The sequence below is a fragment of the Lytechinus pictus genome, chromosome 1, assembly GCF_037042905.1.
Source record: "Lytechinus pictus isolate F3 Inbred chromosome 1, Lp3.0, whole genome shotgun sequence".
Taxonomy (NCBI): domain Eukaryota; kingdom Metazoa; phylum Echinodermata; class Echinoidea; order Temnopleuroida; family Toxopneustidae; genus Lytechinus; species Lytechinus pictus.
In genome coordinates, this window is record NC_087245.1 from 14514521 (window position 1) to 14539975 (window position 25455).

At 37.2% G+C, this 25455-nt stretch overlaps 1 protein-coding gene across 3 annotated transcripts in view; it reads right to left on the reverse strand.

Moving 5' to 3' along the window:
* Positions 1-25455, reverse strand: part of LOC129257911 (uncharacterized) — a 72830-nt gene that overhangs the window by 36904 nt on the left and 10471 nt on the right. For 2 of the 3 annotated variants that reach the window (XM_064096737.1, XM_064096732.1), the window contains exons 7-31: positions 23600-23787; positions 22881-23036; positions 22094-22285; positions 21323-21549; positions 20469-20589; positions 19304-19516; positions 18919-19122; positions 17049-17164; positions 16361-16547; positions 14959-15153; positions 13132-13326; positions 12557-12859; positions 11559-11741; positions 10936-11124; positions 8627-8778; positions 7780-7921; positions 7213-7398; positions 6635-6835; positions 5644-5940; positions 5040-5225; positions 4174-4377; positions 3433-3729; positions 2435-2623; positions 1341-1547; positions 359-658 (exon numbers count right to left, since the gene is read on the reverse strand). In XM_064096737.1, coding sequence (XP_063952807.1) covers positions 359-658; positions 1341-1547; positions 2435-2623; positions 3433-3729; positions 4174-4377; positions 5040-5225; positions 5644-5940; positions 6635-6835; positions 7213-7398; positions 7780-7921; positions 8627-8778; positions 10936-11124; positions 11559-11741; positions 12557-12859; positions 13132-13326; positions 14959-15153; positions 16361-16547; positions 17049-17164; positions 18919-19122; positions 19304-19516; positions 20469-20589; positions 21323-21549; positions 22094-22285; positions 22881-23036; positions 23600-23787 — 5030 coding nt within the window. Of the gene's footprint in view, positions 1-358; positions 659-1340; positions 1548-2434; positions 2624-3432; positions 3730-4173; positions 4378-5039; positions 5226-5643; positions 5941-6634; positions 6836-7212; positions 7399-7779; positions 7922-8626; positions 8779-10935; positions 11125-11558; positions 11742-12556; positions 12860-13131; positions 13327-14958; positions 15154-16360; positions 16548-17048; positions 17165-18918; positions 19123-19303; positions 19517-20468; positions 20590-21322; positions 21550-22093; positions 22286-22880; positions 23037-23599; positions 23788-25058; positions 25120-25455 lie in introns of those variants that run through there. The other variant, XM_064096741.1, reaches the window with a different exon arrangement.

Consider the following 25455-nt stretch of genomic DNA (forward strand, 5'->3'; position numbering starts at 1 on the left):
TTGCGATGAAAAACAACCACTGTTCATGAGAAACACAGGAGACAATGACGAAATTGGCCAAGAAAATTAAGAAACGTGTCATGATAATTCTACTTCCACTGTTCAATTTCATTGATATAAGCTTTAAATTTGAATTGCAATAAAAGTTTTTTTTTTTTAAAGAGTACCGAATATTCTACTCTCAAACATAATTTTTTATCAAGAATGGTGCTGCTGTCAGTTATTTCTTCGGAACACCATGAACGGAAGAACATAAACAAAACCCATCGCATTGGATGGACTCTGGTGCTCCGACACGACTGGCTTAGTCCTATTAACTTCTCACAAAATACTAAAGAAAGTCATTCAAAAATATTACCTGCATAAGGAAGAGTGGTTGCTTCTATCGGAAGACCATAATCCAAGTTCCTATCGATAAGAAGCATTGGTTTGATGGAGAAGCGATACGCTGTGCTTGCACGAAGACCACTCACCACGCTGCTGTCGGAGGCACCACCTACCACCATGAATTCTTCAGCATTGTTGAGGTCTGTGTACTCAATCATGTACCCTATGACGTCACAGTTAAACAATGACGGGACCCAAGTCAAGAGGATGGTTGAATCAGAGATCGCCTCACCACTGAAGTTACTTGGGGCAGTCTGGATTGGGACATAGTCTGTTGGGGTATGAAAAGAGGAGATAGATTGTATTCCAACATCAATTACTGTAGGGTTAACTAAGTATATCTTGAAGAATGTTTATAGTGAATCGGGTTTGCAACATGAATTTATATTTCAATTGTGTCTCTGATTTATTGGCTATCAGAATACAGTATTGATCATAAAGTTGCATAAAAAATAGGCTTGCTTTACAAAAAAAAAGAAAGGGCGCCTTACAAATAATACAAAATTCAACATCATCATTGGGGTTAGAATTTGCAGCACAAAGAACCATGTAAAAAATAAAGACATAAATCTACATGAATTAGAAAAATGAAAAGAACATGCAGGTAAAACTTTGTTACCCAAAGATATCTTTTTTAGTTCTCTTACCCCTGATAATAGGAACTTTACTTGACAAGGTTGCTATATTATGTTCTGCCACATTATGACATACAAGGCGATCCCTGCTGGAATTACCGGAATCACAAACTCTATTGTGACTTTATATTTCTTTCTCAAATCTACTACTTTCTTATACAGCACTTTGTCCTGCATTCCATATAATAATGATAAAGTGTAACTCAATCAAATAAATATTATTTTTCATTGCATCTTATGTGTATAACTTGATAAATGTAAAATAAATTAATCTAAATTATTCTGAATCTGAAAAAGAAAATAGATTTCTTCACTTACCCTTGGCAAAGATCTCACAGATGAATTGGTTTGGCCTCTGACACGGCCAATCCATCCACTGACCACTGGAGATCATCTGGACACAGTCCTGGACATCACCTTCAGCTTCATCCGGTTCATCAGGTGCCCAGTTGGTCATCTGCCATGCGGTCATCGATGAGCAGTCCGTCCAACGGAAGTCACCCTCTGACCACTGGTCTTGCAATCCTGGCATTACATTATCATAATATTTATTTATGATATCATATCAACCAAATAAATATAATATAAATAATCAGGATTTCTATAGCACTTTGAATGTATCATACACTGTAATCATGGCCTCATAAGGCAGCTAGTTTGGTAGTATAGCTGGGTTTTCTTTTAAACAGATTGCGCATATTAATTAATGCAAGCATAAAAATAGGACATTTGTTCAATCATTGAGATACGTGAGAACCCAGATTAGACATATCAGATGGAAAGTGAACTAATCAGGCGAGCGTATACAAGTATCGTGGCAAGATCATAGAGTTCGAGTAGTACTTTTGGTCACTACTAGAGAATAGATTTCAAAAGAGTATTGTACAATCCTATGCAAAACAAAGTACAACACAATAAACGGAAAGAGCAAAGCTGATTGCAATGCAATCACAGGAAAATTATTTTCTGGGGAGCATTTCATCAACATTTTCATCTGACAACCTCCCTTGATTTTGATTGGCCGAGAAGAATGGTTCTTATGGTTACTGTTGGATAAAACAGGACTTGTCGGATAAGAGTCTGACAATTCCTGTCATGAAACACTCCCTCATTGTGCAATTACAAACTCCAAATCATTTATATTTGAACTCTGAATATCATGATATTCCAATATTGTCATGATATTACAATATTTGGGGTAAATATTAGGAAGCCCTGACATCACCACAACTGGGCCCGTAACACGAAGATCAGTGATCAATCGCTAATTTAAAAGAGCAATTCTGATCACTTCCTAGTCAAATAACTGAGCAAAATGCGCATGCAAGGAAAGTCTTAATAAGCCATTTCATTTTACAGTGATTGATCGCTAACCTTTGTGTTACGTAACCCGGGACAGTCTGGCTACTTACCAATCCACCAATCTCCTTCCACTGTCTTATTAAGAATGTAATCATATTCCTCTTGGTTGTCGACGACGACCAATTCACCTCCAAAGTCCTTACTGCATTCCAGACGAGCTTGACTCCAGGTTAAAGAACCCTTGACAAAACGATAGCAGCCACCCTGGTAACCTTCTTCATAGTCCGCTGGGCAACCAACTGAAAGGATGAGATCATAGTATTACAGATAACAGCAAACTCTCAAGTTGTAGGAAAGGTAATATCAGTTTAATATTGCGAATTCTTCTGCAGATTCTCTCACATTTAAAACATGACAATATCCAGCTTTTCTAACATATGTGTGCATGCAGTCCCACGGGGGGATTTCTGTCTGCAGTGCAAGCAACTCGAAGCTAACAAGGATGAATTTCTGATCCTTTGGGTCATTCTAAAATCAAATACAGACCTGCCAACCAGTACGTTTTTGGTGTATTTAGTATGTTTTTGCAACCAAAATACGGCAGTGCATTTTTTTTTTTTTTTACAAAATCGTAATTTATTGAGAAAAATCATCTCTATATGTCTCTATTTCATAAAACTTACACAAATATGGTTATTAGATCAATGTAATTTTAGGTAACTTGTTTTTTTTTTCAATCATTTTGTTAAAACCAGGTTGAGATATAGACATGTTTAAATGTGTTTTTTTTTTCATCCGCAAGAGCAGTGCGCATTTTAGCTTGCATGCAGCTTGAGCACCGCGATGAGCGAGTGCGCCACGCATTTTATTATGAAATACACTTTTTTGGGGAAAATTCAATTTTTTTAATCACAGAATACACTTTTTCATTCCCAGAGGTTGGCAGGTCTGCATATAGCACAGGCTGATATCTACATGTATATGCATTATAGACAAGTATTTGTTCATTCGTTTGAGGGATTGTTCTGCAAGCCAGAATTTTAGTAGCTTTTAAAAGACGTCAGAGATTTCTTCTGACAAGACGTTTCACAAAGGGCTTTCATCTAACCTGTTTCATTGTTGGTTCTAGCATCGATGCGTTCACTGTATGACAGCGGCCCGTTTATCGTCAGAGCAGCGATCCTGAAGCCATACTCAGTATCAATCAGCAGATTGTTGACAAGATAACTGCTTGTTTCTCCACCATCAATGTCAACGGTGGTTGCAAGTAGACCCTGAGAGATGAGGATTCGGTAGCCTGTCACATCACAGCTGAAATCAGATGGTACCCACGATAGGAGGATGCTGACGATGGAGAGAGGACTGGCTAAGAACTCTGTGGGACTCAGGTCTCTTGGTTCAAGATCTTACAGAGGGAAAGGAGAAAGGTATTATCATTTTAGGGCAATTCCATAAAATAATCAACCTTTTTGTACATCCAACCCCCATATTCTCAAGTTTTACTTCAATTCATAAACTTACCATGTCATGATCATTTGAGAACATTACAGACTGTCAAAAGAACCAGAAATCAGAGGCATAAAATTTCATGAAAGTCTCACATATAGGGGGTTGGGTGTACATATCTTATGGAATTGCCCTTTGTCATTTCAAAATTGGAGGCTACATGTAATATTAATGATCAAAATCATATTTACACAAAGAATAAGATTAAAAACAACATCATCAAAAAGTAACAAAAATATTCTATCATAATCTTAAATAAAATCTTGTAAACTAGCTCAAACTATTTGAAAATACAAGAATATATGCATATCCTAGTGCTTCCCCATATTCTGAGATTACTTACTGCGAGGATCGAGCTCACAGATATACATGTTTGGCCTGTCACAAGGCCAGTCCATCCATTCTCCGCTAGAGATCATCTGACCACAATCTTGAGTCCCATCGGAATCATCTGGCTGACCTGGAGCCCAGTTGGACACCTGCCAGATGTTCATCTCAGTGCAATCTACCCACCGATGGTTGTTTTCTGTTCCAACATCGTACAACCCTGAAGACAAGGAGGTAATCAGTGACACAATAGGCTTCAAATAAAGAAAGTTTTATTCATGCAAGTAATTCTCTTAACACGTTGACTCCTGAAAAATCTTGAATGCAGACAGACTTTGAACTGGGTCATCCGGTTACAGAAGCCTAATCTGTAATGCCTGCTGAAGTCTGTAACTCCCACCTTTCAGGGCATGTATTTGTACAACAGAGCAGATTTTGAGATCAAACTGATTAAACTCACATTATAACTTATATGTAATAAAAAACCTTCCCTTACAATGTGTGGGTTTAATAATACATGTGCGCATGTTGCGCCCTTAATGTGACGTCATTTATATGCATTAATCCGAAGATATTTATCAACCACAGTGTATTCAACCCCATGCAGTGATCACAGTATTTCTCAGTCAAAATGATTAAAATCTGCAAATGAATGCTACAGTTTTCACGGGATGTTACTTATAGTTCTACTAATTTATTCTTATTCCCCTGGCACTTGGATTTCATCATTCGGTTAAATATTTTTTAAATTGTTCATTCTCACTCGCGGCCCACACTATCTTTTGTGTCTTTAGGAATAGGTGGGTGACCCACAGGCCTCTCATGATGATTGACATTGGTGGTGCATGTATTATAAAACACAAAGATTGCATGACAACTCACCAACCCACCAATCACCCCCTCTTGTTGTATTCAGGATATATTCCAGTTCGAATGGGGTCTCAATGACGACCAGATCTCCACCATTGGTTTGTTGGCAAACCTCTCGAGCATCGTGGAATTCAACCACACCAGGAACAAATCTATAACAGTCTCCAGTTGGACCAAGCTCGTAATTTGCAGGACAATCTAAAAATGAATAAGGCCAATGTGGTAGTCAAGAGATTCATTACACCAGACATGCAATATGCTGTATCTGCCACTATATACAGTACCTGTATGTGTAGATACTTGCCAATGCAGTACAATTTTCAATAAGAATGCATAATCTGGAGTTCTTACTCATGTTTCTAATAGTGGCTCATATCCTTAACAGAGCACACTGAATTTATAGATGTAGAAAGATGGACAGAGGGATAGATAGGTAAGTAGGTAGGCGGATGGATGGGTGGACAGATGGACAAACAGTCCGACCGAACGAGAGACGGATGGATGGCAACCACCTACAATAGGCCGGGGGCATAAAAAGTGCTATTTTTACCAAGATACACTAATAATAGCTCACTTTTATGTTGTCATTTTCCCCTATGAGACTCAAGACACTTACCCTCAAGAGTAGACACCTCAACCCCAGCTGAATTACCAAGATTTCCAAAACTGAAGGTCAGAGTATCAATGAATATGACATAGTCGGTGGCTGGGGTCAGATTGTTGATGATAGCGCTTGAAGTGTCTCCGCCAGGGACAGTCAGCGTTCCCGTATCTCCATTTTGGCCCTGCCAGCCTAAGATGTAGGCCAGGATGTCACACTGTTGTGAAGAAGGGAACCATGTTGCCGTAATAGAAGATGGGGTTTGGGAGTTGCCTCTTAACAGCAAGGGTGACACACTATCTGGAGACGAATCTGCAATAAGATAAAAATTGATTTTAAGCCATTACATGTGATTTGATAACTGTTTAATACACACTTTAACTAAATGTACATGTATGTGCATTTTGAAGACCATTTCATTACACCGCTGAGATTTTCCACACATCTTTCACAGTATGTACTTGTCATGTTTGAGTGAGTCTCAAACTTCAAACAAGATTTTTTTTTTCTTTAATCTGTGAATAATTCCTTGACAGTCTTCTGTACTGAATCAAGTGGTTAATTCTAGTTCATACTTTTTTTTTACAATATACTTATACATATATAGTCTTGCTTCTTAGGGACCCTAAGTATTTTAACGCTGTAGTTTGGTTTTATTTTGAATCCTATATATGTTGTGTTATGTCATATTTTTATGTTCAAATAAATGAATCAATAACTAAAATAATGAATTATTTTCAACATCAGTCCCTGTGATTTTTTTTTTCAAACTGTAGGAACAACTCAGAATTCATTTTGTCTCAACATCTGATGGTTCTGAGTGAGATTGTCACATGACACTTGCAGATTCTGAAGAATCAACATAGTAGGTAATTTGTATAGAATTTGCCTTTTGGACACAAAAACATGTTTTCTTTCAAGGAAATCATATGAGAAATGTAGAAATTTCTACTTCTATCTGGAAAATGATACCGCTAGCTATTGCAAAGATTTCATCAATACTCACCCCGGTCTTTGATCTCACAGATATAAAGGAGAGTGTTACTGCAAACCTGGTTGCTCCATGTTCCTATTACACCATCGAATGTAGCACAGTCATAATCTACATCGTCGTTGCCTGGCTCACCTAGTCCCCATTCAGTGTAAGAGGGCGCTGTGCAGTCCGAACCCCATCGCCAGTCACCTTCGTTCACTGCATCATAAAGACCTGGCAAATACATAATGTGATGAATAAAAAATAATTTTCCTCATTCAAGAATATAAGGAATATTTATTTGATTAGATTCACATCAAAATATTACAGGAAATAGTTTTCGTCAAAACTAATAACGTCATATTTTCCACTACTTTTCAAAAGAATTTCACTGACCCACTAATTTGACATACTGTAGTCAGGCATTCCCTGTGACCTTCTTTCGGTTGCCTCCTATCTTATTGACTTCTTACACAAAGAATTGTTGAGATCTTATACTAAGATTTGTCACATCCCATCTCACCCTTAACCCTCTGAATACTGAATTCTCTCATTCCCATAGACATTTGTATACAGACCACCCTGGGCCTGTAGGCAGGGGGTTAACTTACCAATCCAGTATTGTCCATTTCCTGTCTGTCCCTGTAGGTATGCCGTCATAGTCTCATTTGTGATTTCAACCAGATCTGAATTCTCGGTCTGGAGGCAGTCTGCTCTTGCGTCAGTCCAAGAAGCAAAATCTATGCTAACCTTGAAGCAATTACCAGCAAAACCGAGGACATAGTCAGAAGGACAGGCTGCCAAACAATGTAAAGCAATATATAAAACAAGGTAAACTCATTAACCCAAGGCCTAGTTTCCATGAGCAAATTTATTGAAACATACTACAGTGGTCTGAATTTTCAGACTACCAACTGATTATTGTTTCCATTTCAATAAACATAATAAAATCAATGATAATAAAAATAATAATTTCACTACATTAACAGTGAACACCTACATTAGTTTGCGTGGATAGTTTATTCATTGTTATAAACCAACGTCCATTCTGTCCATCTCACCTAATGGATGGAGGGGGGCTAGTGAGATGAAATAAAGCAGAGTAAAATAACCATCTAATGTACATGTTTCACTTAAAAATGTAAAAATAAATTTTGGTAGAGCTTTGAGATACTTACGTGGAGCCAGAGGTGTTGTAGCATTGATGGAGTTACTTTGAGGGTAGGCGGAGCCAGGGACGATGGGAGAGATGGTGAAGAAGTAGCGTGTATCTTCTTCAAGATTCATGACTACAACGGAATCACTCTGAGCACCATCAACCTTGAATGGAAATATAATGGAAATATAATACAAATAATGCACAGATGAGAGAGATTTAGTTGCAATGCAGGGCACGCAAGTGTATTTACCATTGAGAATTATAAGACATACTACCACTGAATACTTTTGCACAACATTGCAAAATCCCGACAGCGTAAACTTGTGCAGCATTTGTGATACAAAATATTTCTAGTTTATTATATCAACTTTTAGATCAATGATCACACAAACAAATCATTGATCTCAAATAAAGCAATCATGAAGTCCAATCAAACATCAAGTTGAATATTAAAATTGAAAATGAAATGTGAATGTAATAGAAATGTATATTTTTAATGATGTGAGAGCTGCTTGCATGTGACACAACAAAATCAATCCTTTGAAAAAAAAATATGTTATTCATTGATGGATTCAATCTTTCATTATTATATTTCTGTAATTCTTCTACCTTCATTTAAACTTATGTCAGTATGGACTTCCCCTTGAACATTACATGTTCAATACACTAGACACTGCAAAGCTTGATTGATAAAATGTCAACAGAAATATCCTTTCGAAAACAGAAAAAAAAAGACTCAACAAAAAATCTTTGCTGTATTTTTTCATCCTTTTCATTCTAAAACAAGGATGCATGATTCTTTAACCACATCAAAATGCAACTGAGATAGGATTTTTAAAATATTTTTTTCACATTTGTGTGTATACCTGAACCTCCCCACGGATGATATTTGTGGAGTACTGAATGCGGTAACCGGTTACGGAACAGAGATTTGCTGGTATAGTCCACGTCAAGGACACCTCAGAGAAGCTCAACACCTCTGCCTCAAAATCAGTTGGGTAGATGTCATTTGCTAAGTCTGGAGAAGTTCAAAGGACATATAACAATTAAAGCACAATCTCCACTGTCTACATTAAACTCGAATCCTAGCGATACAACCTAACCCCAATCTTTACTCTTACAACATATATGATCCTATTAAAGCATATATGCTTAATCCTTACAGTAAACATATCACATTAAGTGCAACTATCACTAAAAATATCCCCAACCCCAAACCTAAACCTTACTTTACCCATATCGTTCTCTGTGTTGCGGGTGTTCTCTATTCACGTAAATAAAACATGGACACTACACCAAGCTATACTACACCGAGACACTCTACCTATTCCTGACATTATTTCTGATCGAAGACATAACCTTTACAAGACACATGACTCTCATGATATACCTAATCATAATGTACATGTATAACTAATCACATCCCCTGCATTGTATAATATGAACTCAACATTTATTAGCAAATATTAATAAAAAAGATTCTCATGTATGAATACATAATCTTAAAAAGATAGAATACTAGTAATATCGATAATCTTTCAATAATCTTTAAAAAAAATAAAATTGAAAGGTTTCCAATGCACCGCAGCAGCCTAGTGACACATTTGACATGAGAAAAGGTTGAAGTAGTTTCTCTCCTAGTGCTATAGTCATATCAACAAATCTGACTCCAAACAAACCAATGGTATGTGAATTGAAATAACATAATTATAGCTTTTATCAGTCTGACGTTTGTTTCAGTGGTGTGACTATGGAATAAGAGAATGTCAGGGTAGGTGTGTGTGGGGGGGGTATGTGTGATTGTTTCTTAAATGTGTTTATTTCTTATCAATTATTATTTATTACTAACTATTTCCTATTTACTTGTTTTTCATTCTTTATTTTCATTTTTGTTGTGTTACATATCTTATGTAATGGGCCACTCTTCACAAGCCTCTGCTTCACTTTGGTCCTAACCATTCAATGATATATCATGATTTGCAAATGATTTATAAGTTTTTATATCCCTCTTATGAATATTCATGAGTATTCTAGATAAACGGTTGGTCAATTCGTGATCATGTGACAAAGTATAATTTCAATAGGAAAACACATCGCTGCAATTAGCTCCGTATAGTTTTCTTGTAGCTCCGTATATTTTTCGATATACTTTCATGGGCATAACTGCGCATGCTCATGCTCGATATTTTCTCTCAACTTTGAATTGTGCATGCTCCCTGACCCATATACCGTACCGGTATCGCGATCATCCGCAAAGCAAAAGCGCAAAAAGTAAATAAAGTAAAATACAAGCTCTCGCCCAAATTACCGTGCCGACAATCTGAAAAACAGTGTGGAATTGGGTCTAGATTACAATGCAGAAAATATAATTCCGATGGCCATTCATACAGGATCCTTAAATATGGAATAAACATACCTAACAAGGTGAGTCAAGATCCGATATTAATTTTTAACGTTAGAGCATACATTTTAACTGCGCGTACCGGAATTTATTTTGAGTGCCACTCTATGGTGCCACTGCAGCAACGGCAACGCAGCGCAGCGGACCTCTCATTAAGTGCAGTCGGGTAGAAGCCGCGCGCAGCCTACCCATGAACTGTCTAGCAATTTTTATAGCTCGACAGCTAGAGTAGGAGTCAGGACTAGGTCCGGCAACGTTAGATTTGTTCGAGGTTAAAAATCAGCAAGGACTGGAGGGATATAAAACAAATATATCAGGCGTTTCTTTCGAAAGCATAGTGGGAATTATTAATCCTCGGTTGGACTTGCAATGTAACTATTTTTCCCTCGGGGCTTCGCCCCTCGGGAAAAATAGTAATTGCCAGTCCAACCTCGGATAAATAATTCCCACTATACTTTCTCAAAGCCTGATATATTTGTATAATAATTTGTCTTGATGGTTGTGTGGTCTAGAGGTTATAGCGTTGGACTCATGACTGAAAGGTTTGAATCCCAGCTTGACAATTATCTCCACTTTAACCAAAATGGCCCAACAGTATTATATATCATGTCATCCATAAGGTCAGCCAACTATGACTGATTATCATAGACATAAAATGTTTCCTGTATGTAATTGGTTACATATAACAGCTTGGCATTAATGTGGCAGAAAGCTGTTTTGCCAAGTTCTTGCGGGAGTTACTTCAACAGAACAGAAAAAAGTAGATGAGCTTACCTTCATCGTATTTACATAAGAATGCATACTGAGCCGAACAGTTCTCAGCCATCAGGACCCCTGTATCAATGTCAAGGTAGACACAGTCCTTGTCATCTGTATTTCCTGCTGGTGTGTTCCATGTTTCTCTAGTCCAATCCAAGCAAGTCGACCACGTGAAGTCTCCCTCAGTCTCAGAGTCAGACATTCCTTTAGGGATGATAATAAACATACACCATTGGTATCATCAGCATAGCATGTTTGTTTTTGTTTTTTTTTAATTGTTGTTGTGACCACTCACCTCAAAATCCACACTAAGTTCCTGGACTATAATCTCAGTATTAAGCCAAAATAGTCAATAAGTCTTCCAAAGATAAACATCCACAATTAAAGCTTACATGTATCTGAAAAAGAAAACTCTATAGAGGACATTTACACCAAAAATTTGAATATTGCAAATTCCAGTTAAATCAAGATAAAAGTATTTTGTTGAAGATTATCTGTCCAGACTGCTATTTTAACAGATCTAGCCCAAGCATGCAGATCTCATGCTTGAGTGTACCTCTAACTTCAGACCCCATTGTTCTTTAAATCGCTCCCTAAAATTTGTTCCTTTTAATCAAGTAAATGGGACTGCTACATACCGATCCATCCATCATCATCACTAAATGTTTGGAGGAAGGCTAATTCATTCTGATCAACAATGGTAACCAGGTCAGCTCCCAACTGACGACGACATTCGAAACTAGCTTCAGTCCAAGTCAACTCATCTGAAGAGTAACGATAACAGAATCCATTTTCCGATCCCTCATAAAGACGAGGACAACCTGCGTGAAGAGAAAATGGATAGATTATCAGCTGAGCTGTTGCAAAAAGGGTTCAGTTTGACTTAAAGCGCTACTGTGAGTCGTTGTTGTGTAACACATCACTTGTTGAAATCATAAAGTTGGTTAGGGACAATTCATTTATCTGCTCCAATACATAAGTAAAATGACACCTTTTTACAAAAGATTTATTCAGAATGTCTTTCATCAGGACATACAACAAAATCACTGCCCTAGTATTGAAGGAATCAATTGTATATGGGGAAAACCCCATTCCTAATTCTGAAAAACCCAATTCTGAATAATATTACATAAGTGATGAGCAATAGGAGAGTCGCTCCTTATTTTGTCACAATCTTCTTACTTCATTGCCAATTTGAGATTCAATCGGTGATCAAAATGTTGAACAGCCATAACTGTAATATTCCTTGTCTAATCACTTTCAAACTCTCTTCATCTTTTATTTTAGTTAAATATTTCTGCTTTCACAAAGATCCTTTTAGTATTAATGTTGGATTTCCTTTTATTAGTTGCAGAAGAATGCAATAATTTTGAACAAGATAATTGCAGGGCTGTAGCTAGGGCGGGGGAGGGGGGTTCCCTGGGTTCCGTGGAACCCCGTCACTCGCCAACAAAAAAAAGAAGAGTTTTCTTGGTATTCGCTCAGAATGTGTATCGGAAAAAGGTTCACTTTTTTTCATATTCAGGATCCCCCCCATAAGAATTCCTGGCAATGGCCCAGAATTAGAAATACATTTATCTAATACGTGATGATGGATGATTTTGTTGAAAAGATAAAGAAAGGGGACAATCCTTACCAGTCGTTTGAGCTGAAGTTTCGAGAGGCACAACACCTGTGAAGGAAAATGATAATGTTTCCAGTCGGAATGTATAGAACATTCCCTTGCTTAAACCATCAACCCTCAATTCACTTGTTTCTCCATCCTCGACGTCTATCTCTGACAAGGGCGTTGTTTCTCCTGACTTGAAGACAGAAACTTTGTATCCTGTGATGTCACAAAATTGGGCAGGAGGGCTCCATGTAAGGTCTACTGTTGTCTCGTTGATGGGTGTTCCCCGGAAAAAACGAGGAGTAACATCTTCTGGGTCCGAACCTAGGGCTGCAAAATAAAATAAATACAGGAAAATAGTTTATTTGATGGAAAGGTATTAATCATTTGTTTTAAAATGTGGCATTTGCTACATTAATGTACTGGGCCATGCAAATGGTCTGTGAGAGAATCTGATCAGTACTATGAGATGCATGATTGACAAGACATATAGACCAGGTTGTGTGAGACATCAAGGGCAGCACGCTAGCCCCAGTACAGCCCACTTACGCTACATCATGTACATTCTAGAATAGCATTAAAAGTGCATAATATCTACTCACATCGGGCTGTTGCTTCACAAATGTATCCTACGGGGCTGCTGCAGTTTGCATCGTTCCATAATCCAGTCGTATCCATGGTAACACAGTTTTCATTGGGATCCTTAGGATGATCTCCACCATCCCAGTTACGGTAGGGGGGTCGGACACACTCGTACGTCCATAAGAATTCTCCTTCTTCCACTACATCATACAGTCCTGTGAAGGGGAGGGAAAAAAACCCATGCATTAAAAAGTAGGATTGTTCCTTTAACCACTTTTAAATATGGCCGTAAGTTTAATGATCCTATTAAGAAAACAATGAGAGCTGGTTCATGGCATGATTCTACCGATTAATTCCTTATTAAAGTGAACTGGTTTCAATGTTCTTGTCAGTCTTGATGGTACAAAAGCAGTTCAATAAAAATGAACAAAAAGTGATATGGTGCTGTTTTGATTTGATATCAATTCATAGATGTTCATTGAAATTCCTGGACAGACATCACTCTAACTTTGTCACTCTCTATTCAGGGGATGTGTCATTAACTCTTTCAACGCGTACTTTGCACCGATGCACGATCGGTGCCGCGCGAACTTCGCATTTCACGCTCAGACATTCAGTCCATTGTATTTGTGCGAATTGTGTTGATTTTCCCAGAGGTGGTGGTTTTCGTTCAGCTTTTGTTATTATCTACACTCACATGGCTTTCGTATGCGGTCGTTTCACCATAGATTTACATTGCAAATTTTGTAGAAAAACACGTTTTTTTACAGCTCTTTTAGTATTGTCATCATGGCTCCAAGGAGGTTATTTTCCGTAGATGAAGCTCGTGAACTTATGCTGGCGGGCTCTCCAGAGTCACCTGCTTTTGTCATGGATTCAGATTCGGAGCATGATGAGCCCATGTCATCTCAACGCTGTCCCACCCATAGCAATACAGGTGGTGAGTTGGATATCGATGAAGATGAACAGTTTACTCAAGATTCGGACAGTGAGATTGAGGATGATGATGAACAAGAGCAGAATGATGATGAACAAGTACATTCCTTCCTTTTTTCTGACTATCGTTCGTTCTTTCTTTTTTTCTTCCTCTCATCTATCATTTTACTTTACCTTTTCTTTCTTTCGTTTTTATTGCTTGCTTCCTTTCTTTCCTTCCTTCTTTGTGTCTTTCCTTCATTATTATGGTTATGTAGATTCTTATACACTAGCCTTTGAACATCCTTTACCATAATAGAATCATTTTTCTATGAAATTATGGATTATATACCAATTTTTTATCATTATTTTCCCTCAAAATGTTGGAGTAAAAAGTTATAGCAAGTTGAAGTAAGCAAGTGTATTTTGTTTACTTCTCCTGATGCCTCCTTGAAAACAATTCAGCACAGAGGGGGTTCATGGCCCAGCGCACAAAGAGTTAAGCTGGTTTTAAGATCAACCTGAATATTATCATTTTGTGCAAATATTCCTGAAAAAACATGACTGTATTTCTAATACTAGTAATCTTATTTGAATTTTGAAGAAAAAAATGCACAAAAATATTTCTTTTTATTAAAATGCTTTTCTATATCTTCATGATGAATCTTTAACTGATGAAATGAAATAACCATTGATAATCTTAGAGTTGTTTTATACCCTATCAAGTATGGAAAAGCACTTTCAAATCACTTTACATGTTCTATTCAAAATAACTTAATCCTTTCCAAAACAAATTGGTAAAATAAAATGGACATTTTCAATATATGCGGTAAATAAGTGTAATTTATACAGGAAATCTGCATAAACCATGGGTTCAAAAGATGGTTTTAAAAATCACCTTCGTGAATTCGGGCCCTAGAGTCTAGCCTTACCTATCCAGTAATCTCCAGAAGCAGGAAGCATGGATCCCAAGTACTCATTTTCCTCCATTGTCTCAATGTTCACAAGGTCTGCATCTTCTGCTACTCCACTGATACATTGGTCTCTGGCTTCCACCCAGGACAAACTGGCTGGCATGATAGAATAACAGCTTTCTCCCAAGAAATAGTCATAGCCAGTTGGGCAATCTGGAAATACAAGGATGAGATGGAAAATAATTCACTTACTAATAAGCATTTTTTATCCATATCATTCAAATGATGATAAAAAACTATGTTCATTGACCCTAAATGACATTTGACCTTGATCGTGTGACCAAAGACTTGTGCAAGACGATCAGTAATACTTGATTACCCTTAATTAAGTCCACATTTCATGAACTAAATCTATAAACTTTCAAAGTTATGATGGCAATTCAACAAATACCACCAACATGGCCAAAGTTCATTAACCTCGGTCATGTGACCTGAAACTCACGCAGGATATTCCTGATGCTTGATTACTCTTATGTCCAAGTTTCATGAACTAGATGACATTTAAAAAACTTAACCTTGGTTAAGATTTCGTTTCGATTCCCCCAACATAATCTAAGTTTATTGACCCTAAATGACCTTTGACTTTGGTCATGTGACCTGAAACTCACAAAGGATGTTCAGTGATACTTAATATACTCTTACATGTATGTCCACGTTTCATGAACCAGATCACTAAACTTTCAAAGTTATGATGGAAATCAACAAATATCCCCAACATGTCCAAAGTTCATTAACCCTAAATGACCTTTGACCTTGGTCATGTGACCTGAAACTCAAGCAGGATTTTCAGTAATACATGATTACCCTTATGTCCAAGTTTTATGAACTAGGCCAATATAGGTCCACATACTTTCTAAGTTATGAGGACATTTCAAAAACTTAACCTTCGGTTAAGATTTTGATGTTGATTCCCCCAATATGGTCTAAGTTCATTGACCCTAAATGACCTTTGACCTTGGTCATGTGAGCTCAAACTCTGGCAGGATGTTCAGTAGACTTGATAACCATTATGTCCAAGTTTCATGAACTAGGACCATATACTTTCTAAGTTATGATGACATTTCAAAAACTTAATCTTTGGTTAAGATTTGATGTTGACAATGCCACCGCCGTTGGAGAAGCTGCGCCTATAAAAAAAAAATGGATGAGAGAGGTGCATTCTCATAAGTATGTCTGAGTTGGTCATACCAACACCATGAATATCAAAAGTTGGCATCTCTGAAAGAGAAAAAGAGAGAGAAAAAAAATAGACAGGGATAGGGAGAAAGGAAATAGAAAAATAAGAACGTGGAAGAGAAGAGAGAAAAAGAGGGAAATAAAGAGAAGGAAAATAAAAGGGTAGAACATGGCAAATACTGACCTGCAGTTGAGGCCAAGACGGATAAAGCTGTTCTATAGCTGTAACAACCATACGAGACTGTGCATGTTGTCAGTTCAAAGTGATAGGTGGTTGAAGTATTTAGTCCATTGATAACAATGGAGTTGGTCCTGGCCCCAAGAAGCTCTTCTTCCACATATTCACCAGGAACGCTGGTATTGTAACGGATCTAGATCAAACGGATACAAAACTATTAGTGCTTATCCAATCAGGTTTATCAGTAAAATTCATAATAGATGATTAATAATTAATCATAATTATTGAGCCAGGGTTATGATGATAAATCAGATTTACATCACTGAAATGTGTCATTTATATTATGCTTTGACTAAGGGGGACAATGCCAAAACATAAAAAGATAGCTGTGAGTGCATTACTGCATGAGTCACACTTTTTAACTCCAAATATATAAACCGGTATATAAATATATATATTGAGCAGAAAGACACAGTGGATACAGAGAAAATTTTTTTTAAAAATCAGCTATTTCACAATTGGAGGCAAGAAAAAGAAGAAGAAGGAGAAAGACAGTGAAAGAAATCAACAACCACAACATCAATGACAAAGAAATTTTTAAAAAAAGGAAGAAGGGAGAGAAACAGGATGAGGAGAAGCAGAAGACAACCAATAATATAATAGAGCTTTTAATTTGCTCTTCTTTCCTTCATACCTTGTAACCTGACACATCACAGAGATAGTCAGACACAGTAAACCTGAGATCAGCTTTGGTATATGATACTTCCTCGACTCTGAAGTTAGATGGATAGCAATCAGAATCCACATAGTCTGACAGACAAGACCAAAGAAATTGCAAAAAATATGTATTTCATTGTCAAATAACATTTACTTAATACACACTTCTGGGCCACGTCTTACAAAGAGTCGCGGTTGATCCGATCAATCGCAACTATGGAAAGCCAGCAACATCAACATCTAAAATGCATGTTTGTTCAAAATATTTTCTAGATATGCTGTATATTCATGCACTCATCCTTTTCTTGCAAGTTCAGTGTGCTTCTCTTCGCTTACAAAAGACATTGAGGAAATTTCCTGCAAAATAAATTATGACATTGATGGATTTCCATAGAGTTATGGTTGATTGGATCAATTGTCCCTCTTTGTAAGACAGGGCCCTGGTGGGTGTAACATAAAGAATGACAGAAAAGACAACTCCATTTAAGAACTCCCAAAGGGCAGGTCTCCAAAGGAAACTCCCCTAGAGACAAATCTCCAATCCCAAGAAGAGTTGTCCTGTAGCATTGAAAAGGTAATTTCATATTTTTATCTATTATGATATTGAGATCTTGATTCTTAATTGTGCTCATATGACCAGCTTTGACCAATATATATACTATATCACTCTTATAAATTATTCATCCAAGCATGAATCATCACCTTCCATACAACAGACATCATCTTGTGGCTCAACCTTCCAATCATTCCCCAGCCAAATAACAACTACTAACTCCAAAACAGCATAGGTCTGAGCAGTAGTGGGTCATTTCAAATAGAAGACTCTCAGTAAATAGGTGCAGATATACGATGTTCACAGTACAGGGCTGTTATCGTTGAGAAAATTTTCTGTCAATATCATGCTAAAAATATCTTACCAATATCGATAACTATCAACAAAAGAACATAATCAATACGCATTTTTTATGCATTATAGCGATGTCACATAATCGCGCCACTGTACCAAGAACACTTTAAAATCTGCAATCATCGGATGTAAATGACTACATAACATCTTTAAACATTAAGCATTAATACATCCTCACCTTTCACGTTAATAGCATTACTTTAGGGTTGGATGAAGTTTTATAAAAAAATTTGGGTCTTTTCGGACAACGTTCTGAGCAGTCAACATTTTTTGCCTATCCGCCATTTTGATATCGTGCTGGAAATTTTTTAACGTAGAGGGCAGCAACACACGACTGTGTGCTAGCTGCCTTCTACATTAGTTCGTACTCTGAAAAAATTGAGCTTGCGCTTTTGATGTTTTCGATTCAATCGAATGGAGTCGACTGCGGTCAGTGTTTGGATTGTCACAATCTCAACCCCACTTCGCTATGATAATAGCGAAGTGGGAATGAGATTGTGTTTTGTGGCTAGTATTTTGTTGAGATTTTGGAGTAATTTCTGTTGCTGTTCTGTGCAGTTTGATATACGTTTTCCGTGATTTTCCCTTTGAAAAGCCACTTTCAAAGGGCTGTTTCCATGAATTCTGTGAAATCGGGGAAAATCACTGTGTCCCTACATAATAGCAGGTATTATCGACAACGAGAGAATAGTTATCGATATCGCTAAGTGGCAAAAAACAAGCAATTATCGATAGGACTAGCCATAAAGACGTTATCGATAACAGCCCTATCACAGTATTAATATTTTCATGGCTCTTCAAGTAATTCCCTATTTAGATCTCCTTGGCAATTTTCTCTTCAGCATTTCCTTTGAAAATCATGACCATCTGCATGTCTGTAATTGATATCAGTGACCAAATATATCCTATCCTTCAAGCTTTTTAAAAACCCAAGACTCACTCTTTCTTGTGATTTCACAGACATAGCTCCGATTGTTGCTACACATGTCGTCATTGTACTCTCCATCTTCGGTAGAGATGTAGGCACAGTGGTGGTCATCGGTGTTGTTTGGAGCACCAGTCTGCCAGTTACTATCACCATAGAAGGTGGACTCTTCGCAGTCCACCCACACCCATTCCCCGTTGATGGCCAGGTCATAGAAACCTGAAAGAATAAGAGAGCACGATTTCATCTGTGAGTTAGTAGACATTTTTACCAAAGCTACATGTAAATGGTACCAAGTCACAACATTCACAGTAGGTGGAATCGATGTATTTCAGATTCTATTGGAGAAACAGATAAGAGGCGTGAGCATCTGTCCATAACAGATGGCAGTACAACATACCTATCCACCAATTCTCAGTCTCATTGGATTCCTGCATCGACCTGATCTTCTCTAATACATAGTCATTCTCATCACTATCGCCGATCACCACCAGGTCACCATCGGCAACATCGTTACAGTCGTAGCGAGCATCTAACCATGAGGCTGGGGTCTTGACAAACTTGTAACAGGTTTCGTTTGCTGGGTCATACTCATACCCCTCTGGACAGTCAACTGGATGGGAAAAAATATGGACAATGGATAATTCTCATCTGTCTAAACTTCCCAAAGGAAAGACAACACATAAACATTTTCAAAAAAAGCATATCTGTATGAAGAGGGGCCTCTATATATGTGAACATAATTGAATAAAGCTTTGTTTTCAAATTTGACTTTCTGTTTATTGATTTCCATTTCACAGTTGCTCATAATATGATAAACATTATCATAACAAAGTCAAAAATATTAGAAGACATCATATATTTCATAATGTTGCTTGAATTCTGAAGAGAAGAATAAGTGTGCCAAGACCTAAAAAATATACAAGAATATAAAATTTAACAGGCAATAATATTTTGACATTGAAAATGCCAATGGTGCCATGTCAGCACCACCATTAAATTTAGATGGGAGAGATTGCATTTCAGTCTTGTGTATTAAGATGTTTTCTAATTATTTTGATTCATTGTTTATCATTGAATATATATCCGTTTAATGCAGTTTGTGATTATTGATATAACTTGTTTGATAAGAGCTGTGCAGAAGAGGAGTGCTATTCAGACATGAGGAACCTTGACATACTTTACTATCTGACAGAAAGATTCATGGTTTGGGGGATAACATGAACATTGATACTTCCTTTGGTAAATTTTTGCCTCTTTAAAAAACAATATTAAAAAAAGTGCATTTTCTAGATGATAATGTCCCTTAAAAGTATTCACACTTTCTTAGCAACCAGGTTAAAACAAAATCACCATCACCTTCACTATTAGTGAAAATTCAATGTGATCAACAGAAATAAACCATAATCAAGTTATGGGTATGACGGTGAAAGATGGTGCATCATGTAATTACAAAACCCAATTATTCTTTACTTAAGGCTTGGTATCACAGCATTTCACTTTTCAATACTATTGAGAAATAGTGTAGCCCATTAAAAAAGAGCAAATCATATTCAAAGTCTCACAGAATTCTTGGAAGATGAGCTTGAATCCAGAGCTAGACATGGCGCTGTCTGTCTTGAAGCGGAGATTGAGACCGTTAAAGCGACTCACAACATCATCCGGAACTTCAGAACCAGTAAGTATCTGATATGATGTTTAGAAAACCCAAATAGAAAGTGATTGAAGTAGATTTCCAAAAATTACAAGGGATCATTATGCTATATGTTTGATATTCAGAAGGATTCATCAATCTTCTTTGCTATTGTAAATTCAACCATTACTCCTATAAAGTTACACTGTGTAAAAAAAATGGTATTAATTCACAACTTAACCAACAATGCAATTATGTTTGGATCAATAAAGCATGAACCCTGAATGTAAAGATTTTTAAAATATGATATGATGATCAATTTATCTATGCCAGAATATGACCATTCACAAATCTGCCATGTACGTACATTCCTTGAATGCTTTAGCGCCTATATGGCCGCTCAGCTACGCCGGGGTAATAATAATATACCAAGTATATTTCAGCGCCTTGAGCACATAATCAATGTGGATTTGGCGCTTTATAAATACTCTATATTATCATTATTATTACACATTGTATTTCAATTTATTCTGGGAAATATCTTGTAATTCCAACTACTAACTACAAGTACATAGTTATTAAGCACTTGATGATACTATACTTTCAGAGGATTTTTCGGGGCTTTACCTTTACACTAAATTGCATATATTGAGAGCATATTGGTACTTTCGACTTATGTTTTACATAGTAACCAATTTGCTACCTAGAGCCATGTAATATTTGTATATCACCAAAGGTAAAAAGAAGATTTATTTGTCAATGGATTGAAAGTAGGGTAAAACTCACCAAGTAGGATGAATCCACATCATCCTCATCAGGGTTTGTTCCTCCGATGAGTAGCTGATCGTGGCCATACTCCAAATCGAATTCCAAGAAGTGAAGACGTACTTGGAACCCCCCACGGACCTGAACGATCCACTGGCAGTCTGCATCATCAGGGTACATTCCATGCAGACCACGGGGGGAATCAATCTCCCCGTAGCTCTCTAGGATGGTTTTAAGGATGCAAGCATCTGTGAAAAAAAATGAGATTACAGAGCGATCTCAGATTATGCTTTTGTTGCAGCACTTTGTAAGCCTTAGACCCTGCAATACCATTAGATATTCTTTGCTTGTGAATAACAATATGTTTAATAGAACATCAAAGATATCATATTCATAAACGTCATACTGTACAAGCAGAATTTTTGCTATGTTTATGTTTTCCCTAATTCCATGTGTTCTACATTGCACTATTTCTATTTCTGTATATCGCCATTGTGGCACATTAAAACAACACCGTGACATAAAAATAAAAACTCTTCAATTACTTCCAATGTAATTGATACAGATCTGATAAAGTTTGCAGCACCATGACAAACATTATCAGAAACAGATAAATTTTCAAAGATCAAGACAAAAACCATGTTTTCTTGTGTCCTAATGAAAATCTTTAAAGTTTGCAGCATTGCGACGAGCGCTAGCCAGAAAAAGGTAACTTTTCTAGAATTTTTTTTTTTTTATAGCCAAAAAAGGTAACTTTTCTAGAAAAAGATGTATATTTTTTTAAAAACTTACTATCATCCAATGACACTGAGATCTTGATGTCATCTCCTGGCATAAGATCCTCAGCAGAGAATACCACCCACATCTCTCCTGAATACGTTGAGAAGGTCTGATCCATGACATCCCGCGTGATGAGCTTCTGACGAGACCTAATATCCGTAGGATCCATCCCGGTTCCAATTTCAAAGACGTCATAGTTGTGTTCTAAAATACATGAAAGGTCAAATACTTTAGTTTTTTATACTTTATGGTAAACTGGCATCAGATATAGGATTACCTTCTACTGACATGCATAATCCAAATGGATGTTTAATTTACGTAAAAATAGTAGAATACGTTCAATGAGCCCAAGAGAAAAGATAAGAGTGTTAATGTGACAATCAAACGGTTTTGAGTTGATAATTCTATCAGGAACAAAATTAGTATCTTCTTATTGTCTGAGCACCATGACTATTCCTTGGTAAATATAACTTCATTTAGACCTATCATCTCTTTATTCTTTCAAGTTAACCCCAGCATGTTGCTAAAAGTGATTTTTAACCCATCTTTTCTGTCATTGTTTACTTCAAAGATGCAAAACTGATGCTAGATAAACATCTTCTGCTTTATAAAAAAAGACATCAAGAATTGATCAATTTTATTATGTGACCAATCAGATTTTGCTTAATCATGGATCTGTATAATCAAACATTGAAAGCAATCTAATTGATCTCTTAATGACATAATAGCTTTATGGAGTCTGTTACAAGACATCTGATCCAAGCTGTAGCTTGGCGAAGATACTACGGAGAAAACTCACCAATATGTAGAGAATCAACATGGAAATTAATGTTAGTGAGCAATGGAGTTTTGATGAGCCACTGGCAGTATACGTGGGACAGGTCTGAGAAATTACCAATGTCCAGATAACCTCGGCCATTGAATGATAGGTCAATCTCACCACTACAGCCATAGTCTGTAAAAGAAACAAGTAAACAATCAAATTAACACATAAATTATGGGGTTTTTTTCATGTTTTTGAAATGGAATCAATTGCAAAAAAAAATTCATGGGGGCAATTTGTATGGGGTAGAGGTAGAAGAATGTCACTTCCAATGTAGAAACTGCATACCAAATGAATAGATAAAAGGGAAATTTGTAAAAATCTAGCAGTCAAATTGTCACTAGACACATACAAAGGAAGAAACCGAATTATGATGAAATGTCATAATTTTTACCAAACTTTTTTAACAGACCCACGTAGGTCTCTTTATTTACTATGTTTAAAACAACTCTCTATTTACAGTAAGTGTGATAGCTCAGTCGGTAGAGTGGGGGTTTCGGATTCCAATGACCCCGGTTTGATTCAGACTCGGTGCTCTAGTGCCCTTTGGTAAGGCATTAATCCTCATTACCAAGTCCTTCGGAGAGGACCTTAAGCCGTGGGTCCTCTGGTTGCTTGCTTACAAGCATTCATGCTTTCTTAGCATAATAGCAATCAGGTAAAAAAATCACCACCATTTACCATTATTTTTTTACCTTGCATTTGCCCAACATGGGCATGGAAGGTTCTATTCAAGTCAGCATTGCCAGAAGAGAAGATCAAAGTAACACTTTCATCAGCATCTATGAAGACAGTCTCAGAAGCAACAACCCCTGTCAAGCGACGGCGATAACTTCTCCAGTCTGAATGATTGAGCCCGCTTCTGATTTCAAGGTACTCTGTGCTATAGGGGCAGAAGTAAAATTGTTCACATGCACTTTCTCATTTCGAGCATAATCCATAAACTGAATTTGGAAGTCTCCTGATTACAGAAGTCTCTTGCCAATAAACTTTCAATTCAGAAGTTTCTAGACCTATACTTTTTCCCTTTTCGGCAAGCACATGCTATAACCCCTATGCTATAACCCCGGGGCTTTAACAGCGTGGCTCTTCTCTAAATGTTTCATGTTTTCATGCATTTTCTGTAAATTCAACTGTAGAGTGTCCATTTGTAGGCGCTAGGCCTTCTTCAGTCTGTGCAGACATTAACGTTAGTATCCTATCCAATCATCAAGGGCAAGGCAAGGTATTTAAAATCTAAATGATTTTAAAGAATTATCATGATAAAGACGATAATGTCCCAATATTCAATAGAATAACTTTCTCTTCTTTTTTTTTCTTCTGGCCTAGCTGCTGTACGATGGTGCGCCTTGCGACACACAGGTGCAGCAGTAGACAGCTGGCAGCAGTCTGTTTCGAGGAGTTTAAAAAAAAAAATTATTTTTTAAATTTCTCCTCATACACAGACGGCTCGCTATCGTGCAGCCACCATTAGGGTACTTACAATGCAAAATCCCCCCGTCGAGGCTCTTCAATTTTTGTCTTTAATGAATCAAACTTTTGAAAATTAACGCGACCGAAATGCAAATAAATATTCCCTCTTGGCATTAATTGCCAAAAAACGGGGAAAATCAAGTTAAAAGGAACAAAAACAGTGACTTACCTCGGCTGTCGCGCAACTTAACTGCCCTGTTTTATCCGAACTTAATACACATAAACATATGGCCATTGAGTCCCCTGTACAGATCGCGCTAGAAGTAGAACTTCGGTCTCTGTATTTGGTGAGTGAAGCCAACGGAGTTCAGCTGAACAACCAACATAACAGAGACCGAAGCTTTTGGTCTAGTGCAGCAGCAGTTTCCGTATTTAACTCTATGTTACAGTTAGTACCCCGCCAACATATTATTGCTCCGAATATCACCGACGCACCGCGCCGAGTAACCCAGAGAGCTCCGGGCCGCGAAGCGGTCCGGGGCCGTAGCTCTCTGAGTTACGCGCCGAGTTACGACGTTCATGACGTTAGTTTTGACTAGTAGAAGCTTGATCTTGAGCGATCAAGACAAAATTCCTCAATTTTCATTTGAAACTATACCTCAGTATCAGGATTCTAAAGGTAAGCCTGAATGTTCTATTGGTTAGCAATTGATAATTGTAAAATAGACTCCAAATCCTTACTTATTCTCTATCTAAGATGAATTTGCCGTCAAGCAAAACGATTTGGCCAGTTCGGCGATGCAGTATCGGTACGCAGTTTCAAATCAAGTCCTCAAATTTATTTCGTCAAAAATAAGGGGGAAAATAACATAACAAAAATAGTTCAAATGGGGCGAGAGAAGTAAATAACACATATAAATGATATAATCTTCTCGAATCGGTGTTTTGAAACTAAGTTCTTGATGATATCTTGAGGAATGAACGACGAAGAGAGAAGTGTGTTTATTAAAAATAGATTAGAAGTTTCTTCAGATCTTTTATACCTTGACTGAACCAAGGCAACGAAGAATCTCACGTGTATTTGTTTTGCTGGCTCCCCGGGGTTTTTAGGGGAATCCCCATTTTAGTTTTTGGAGCA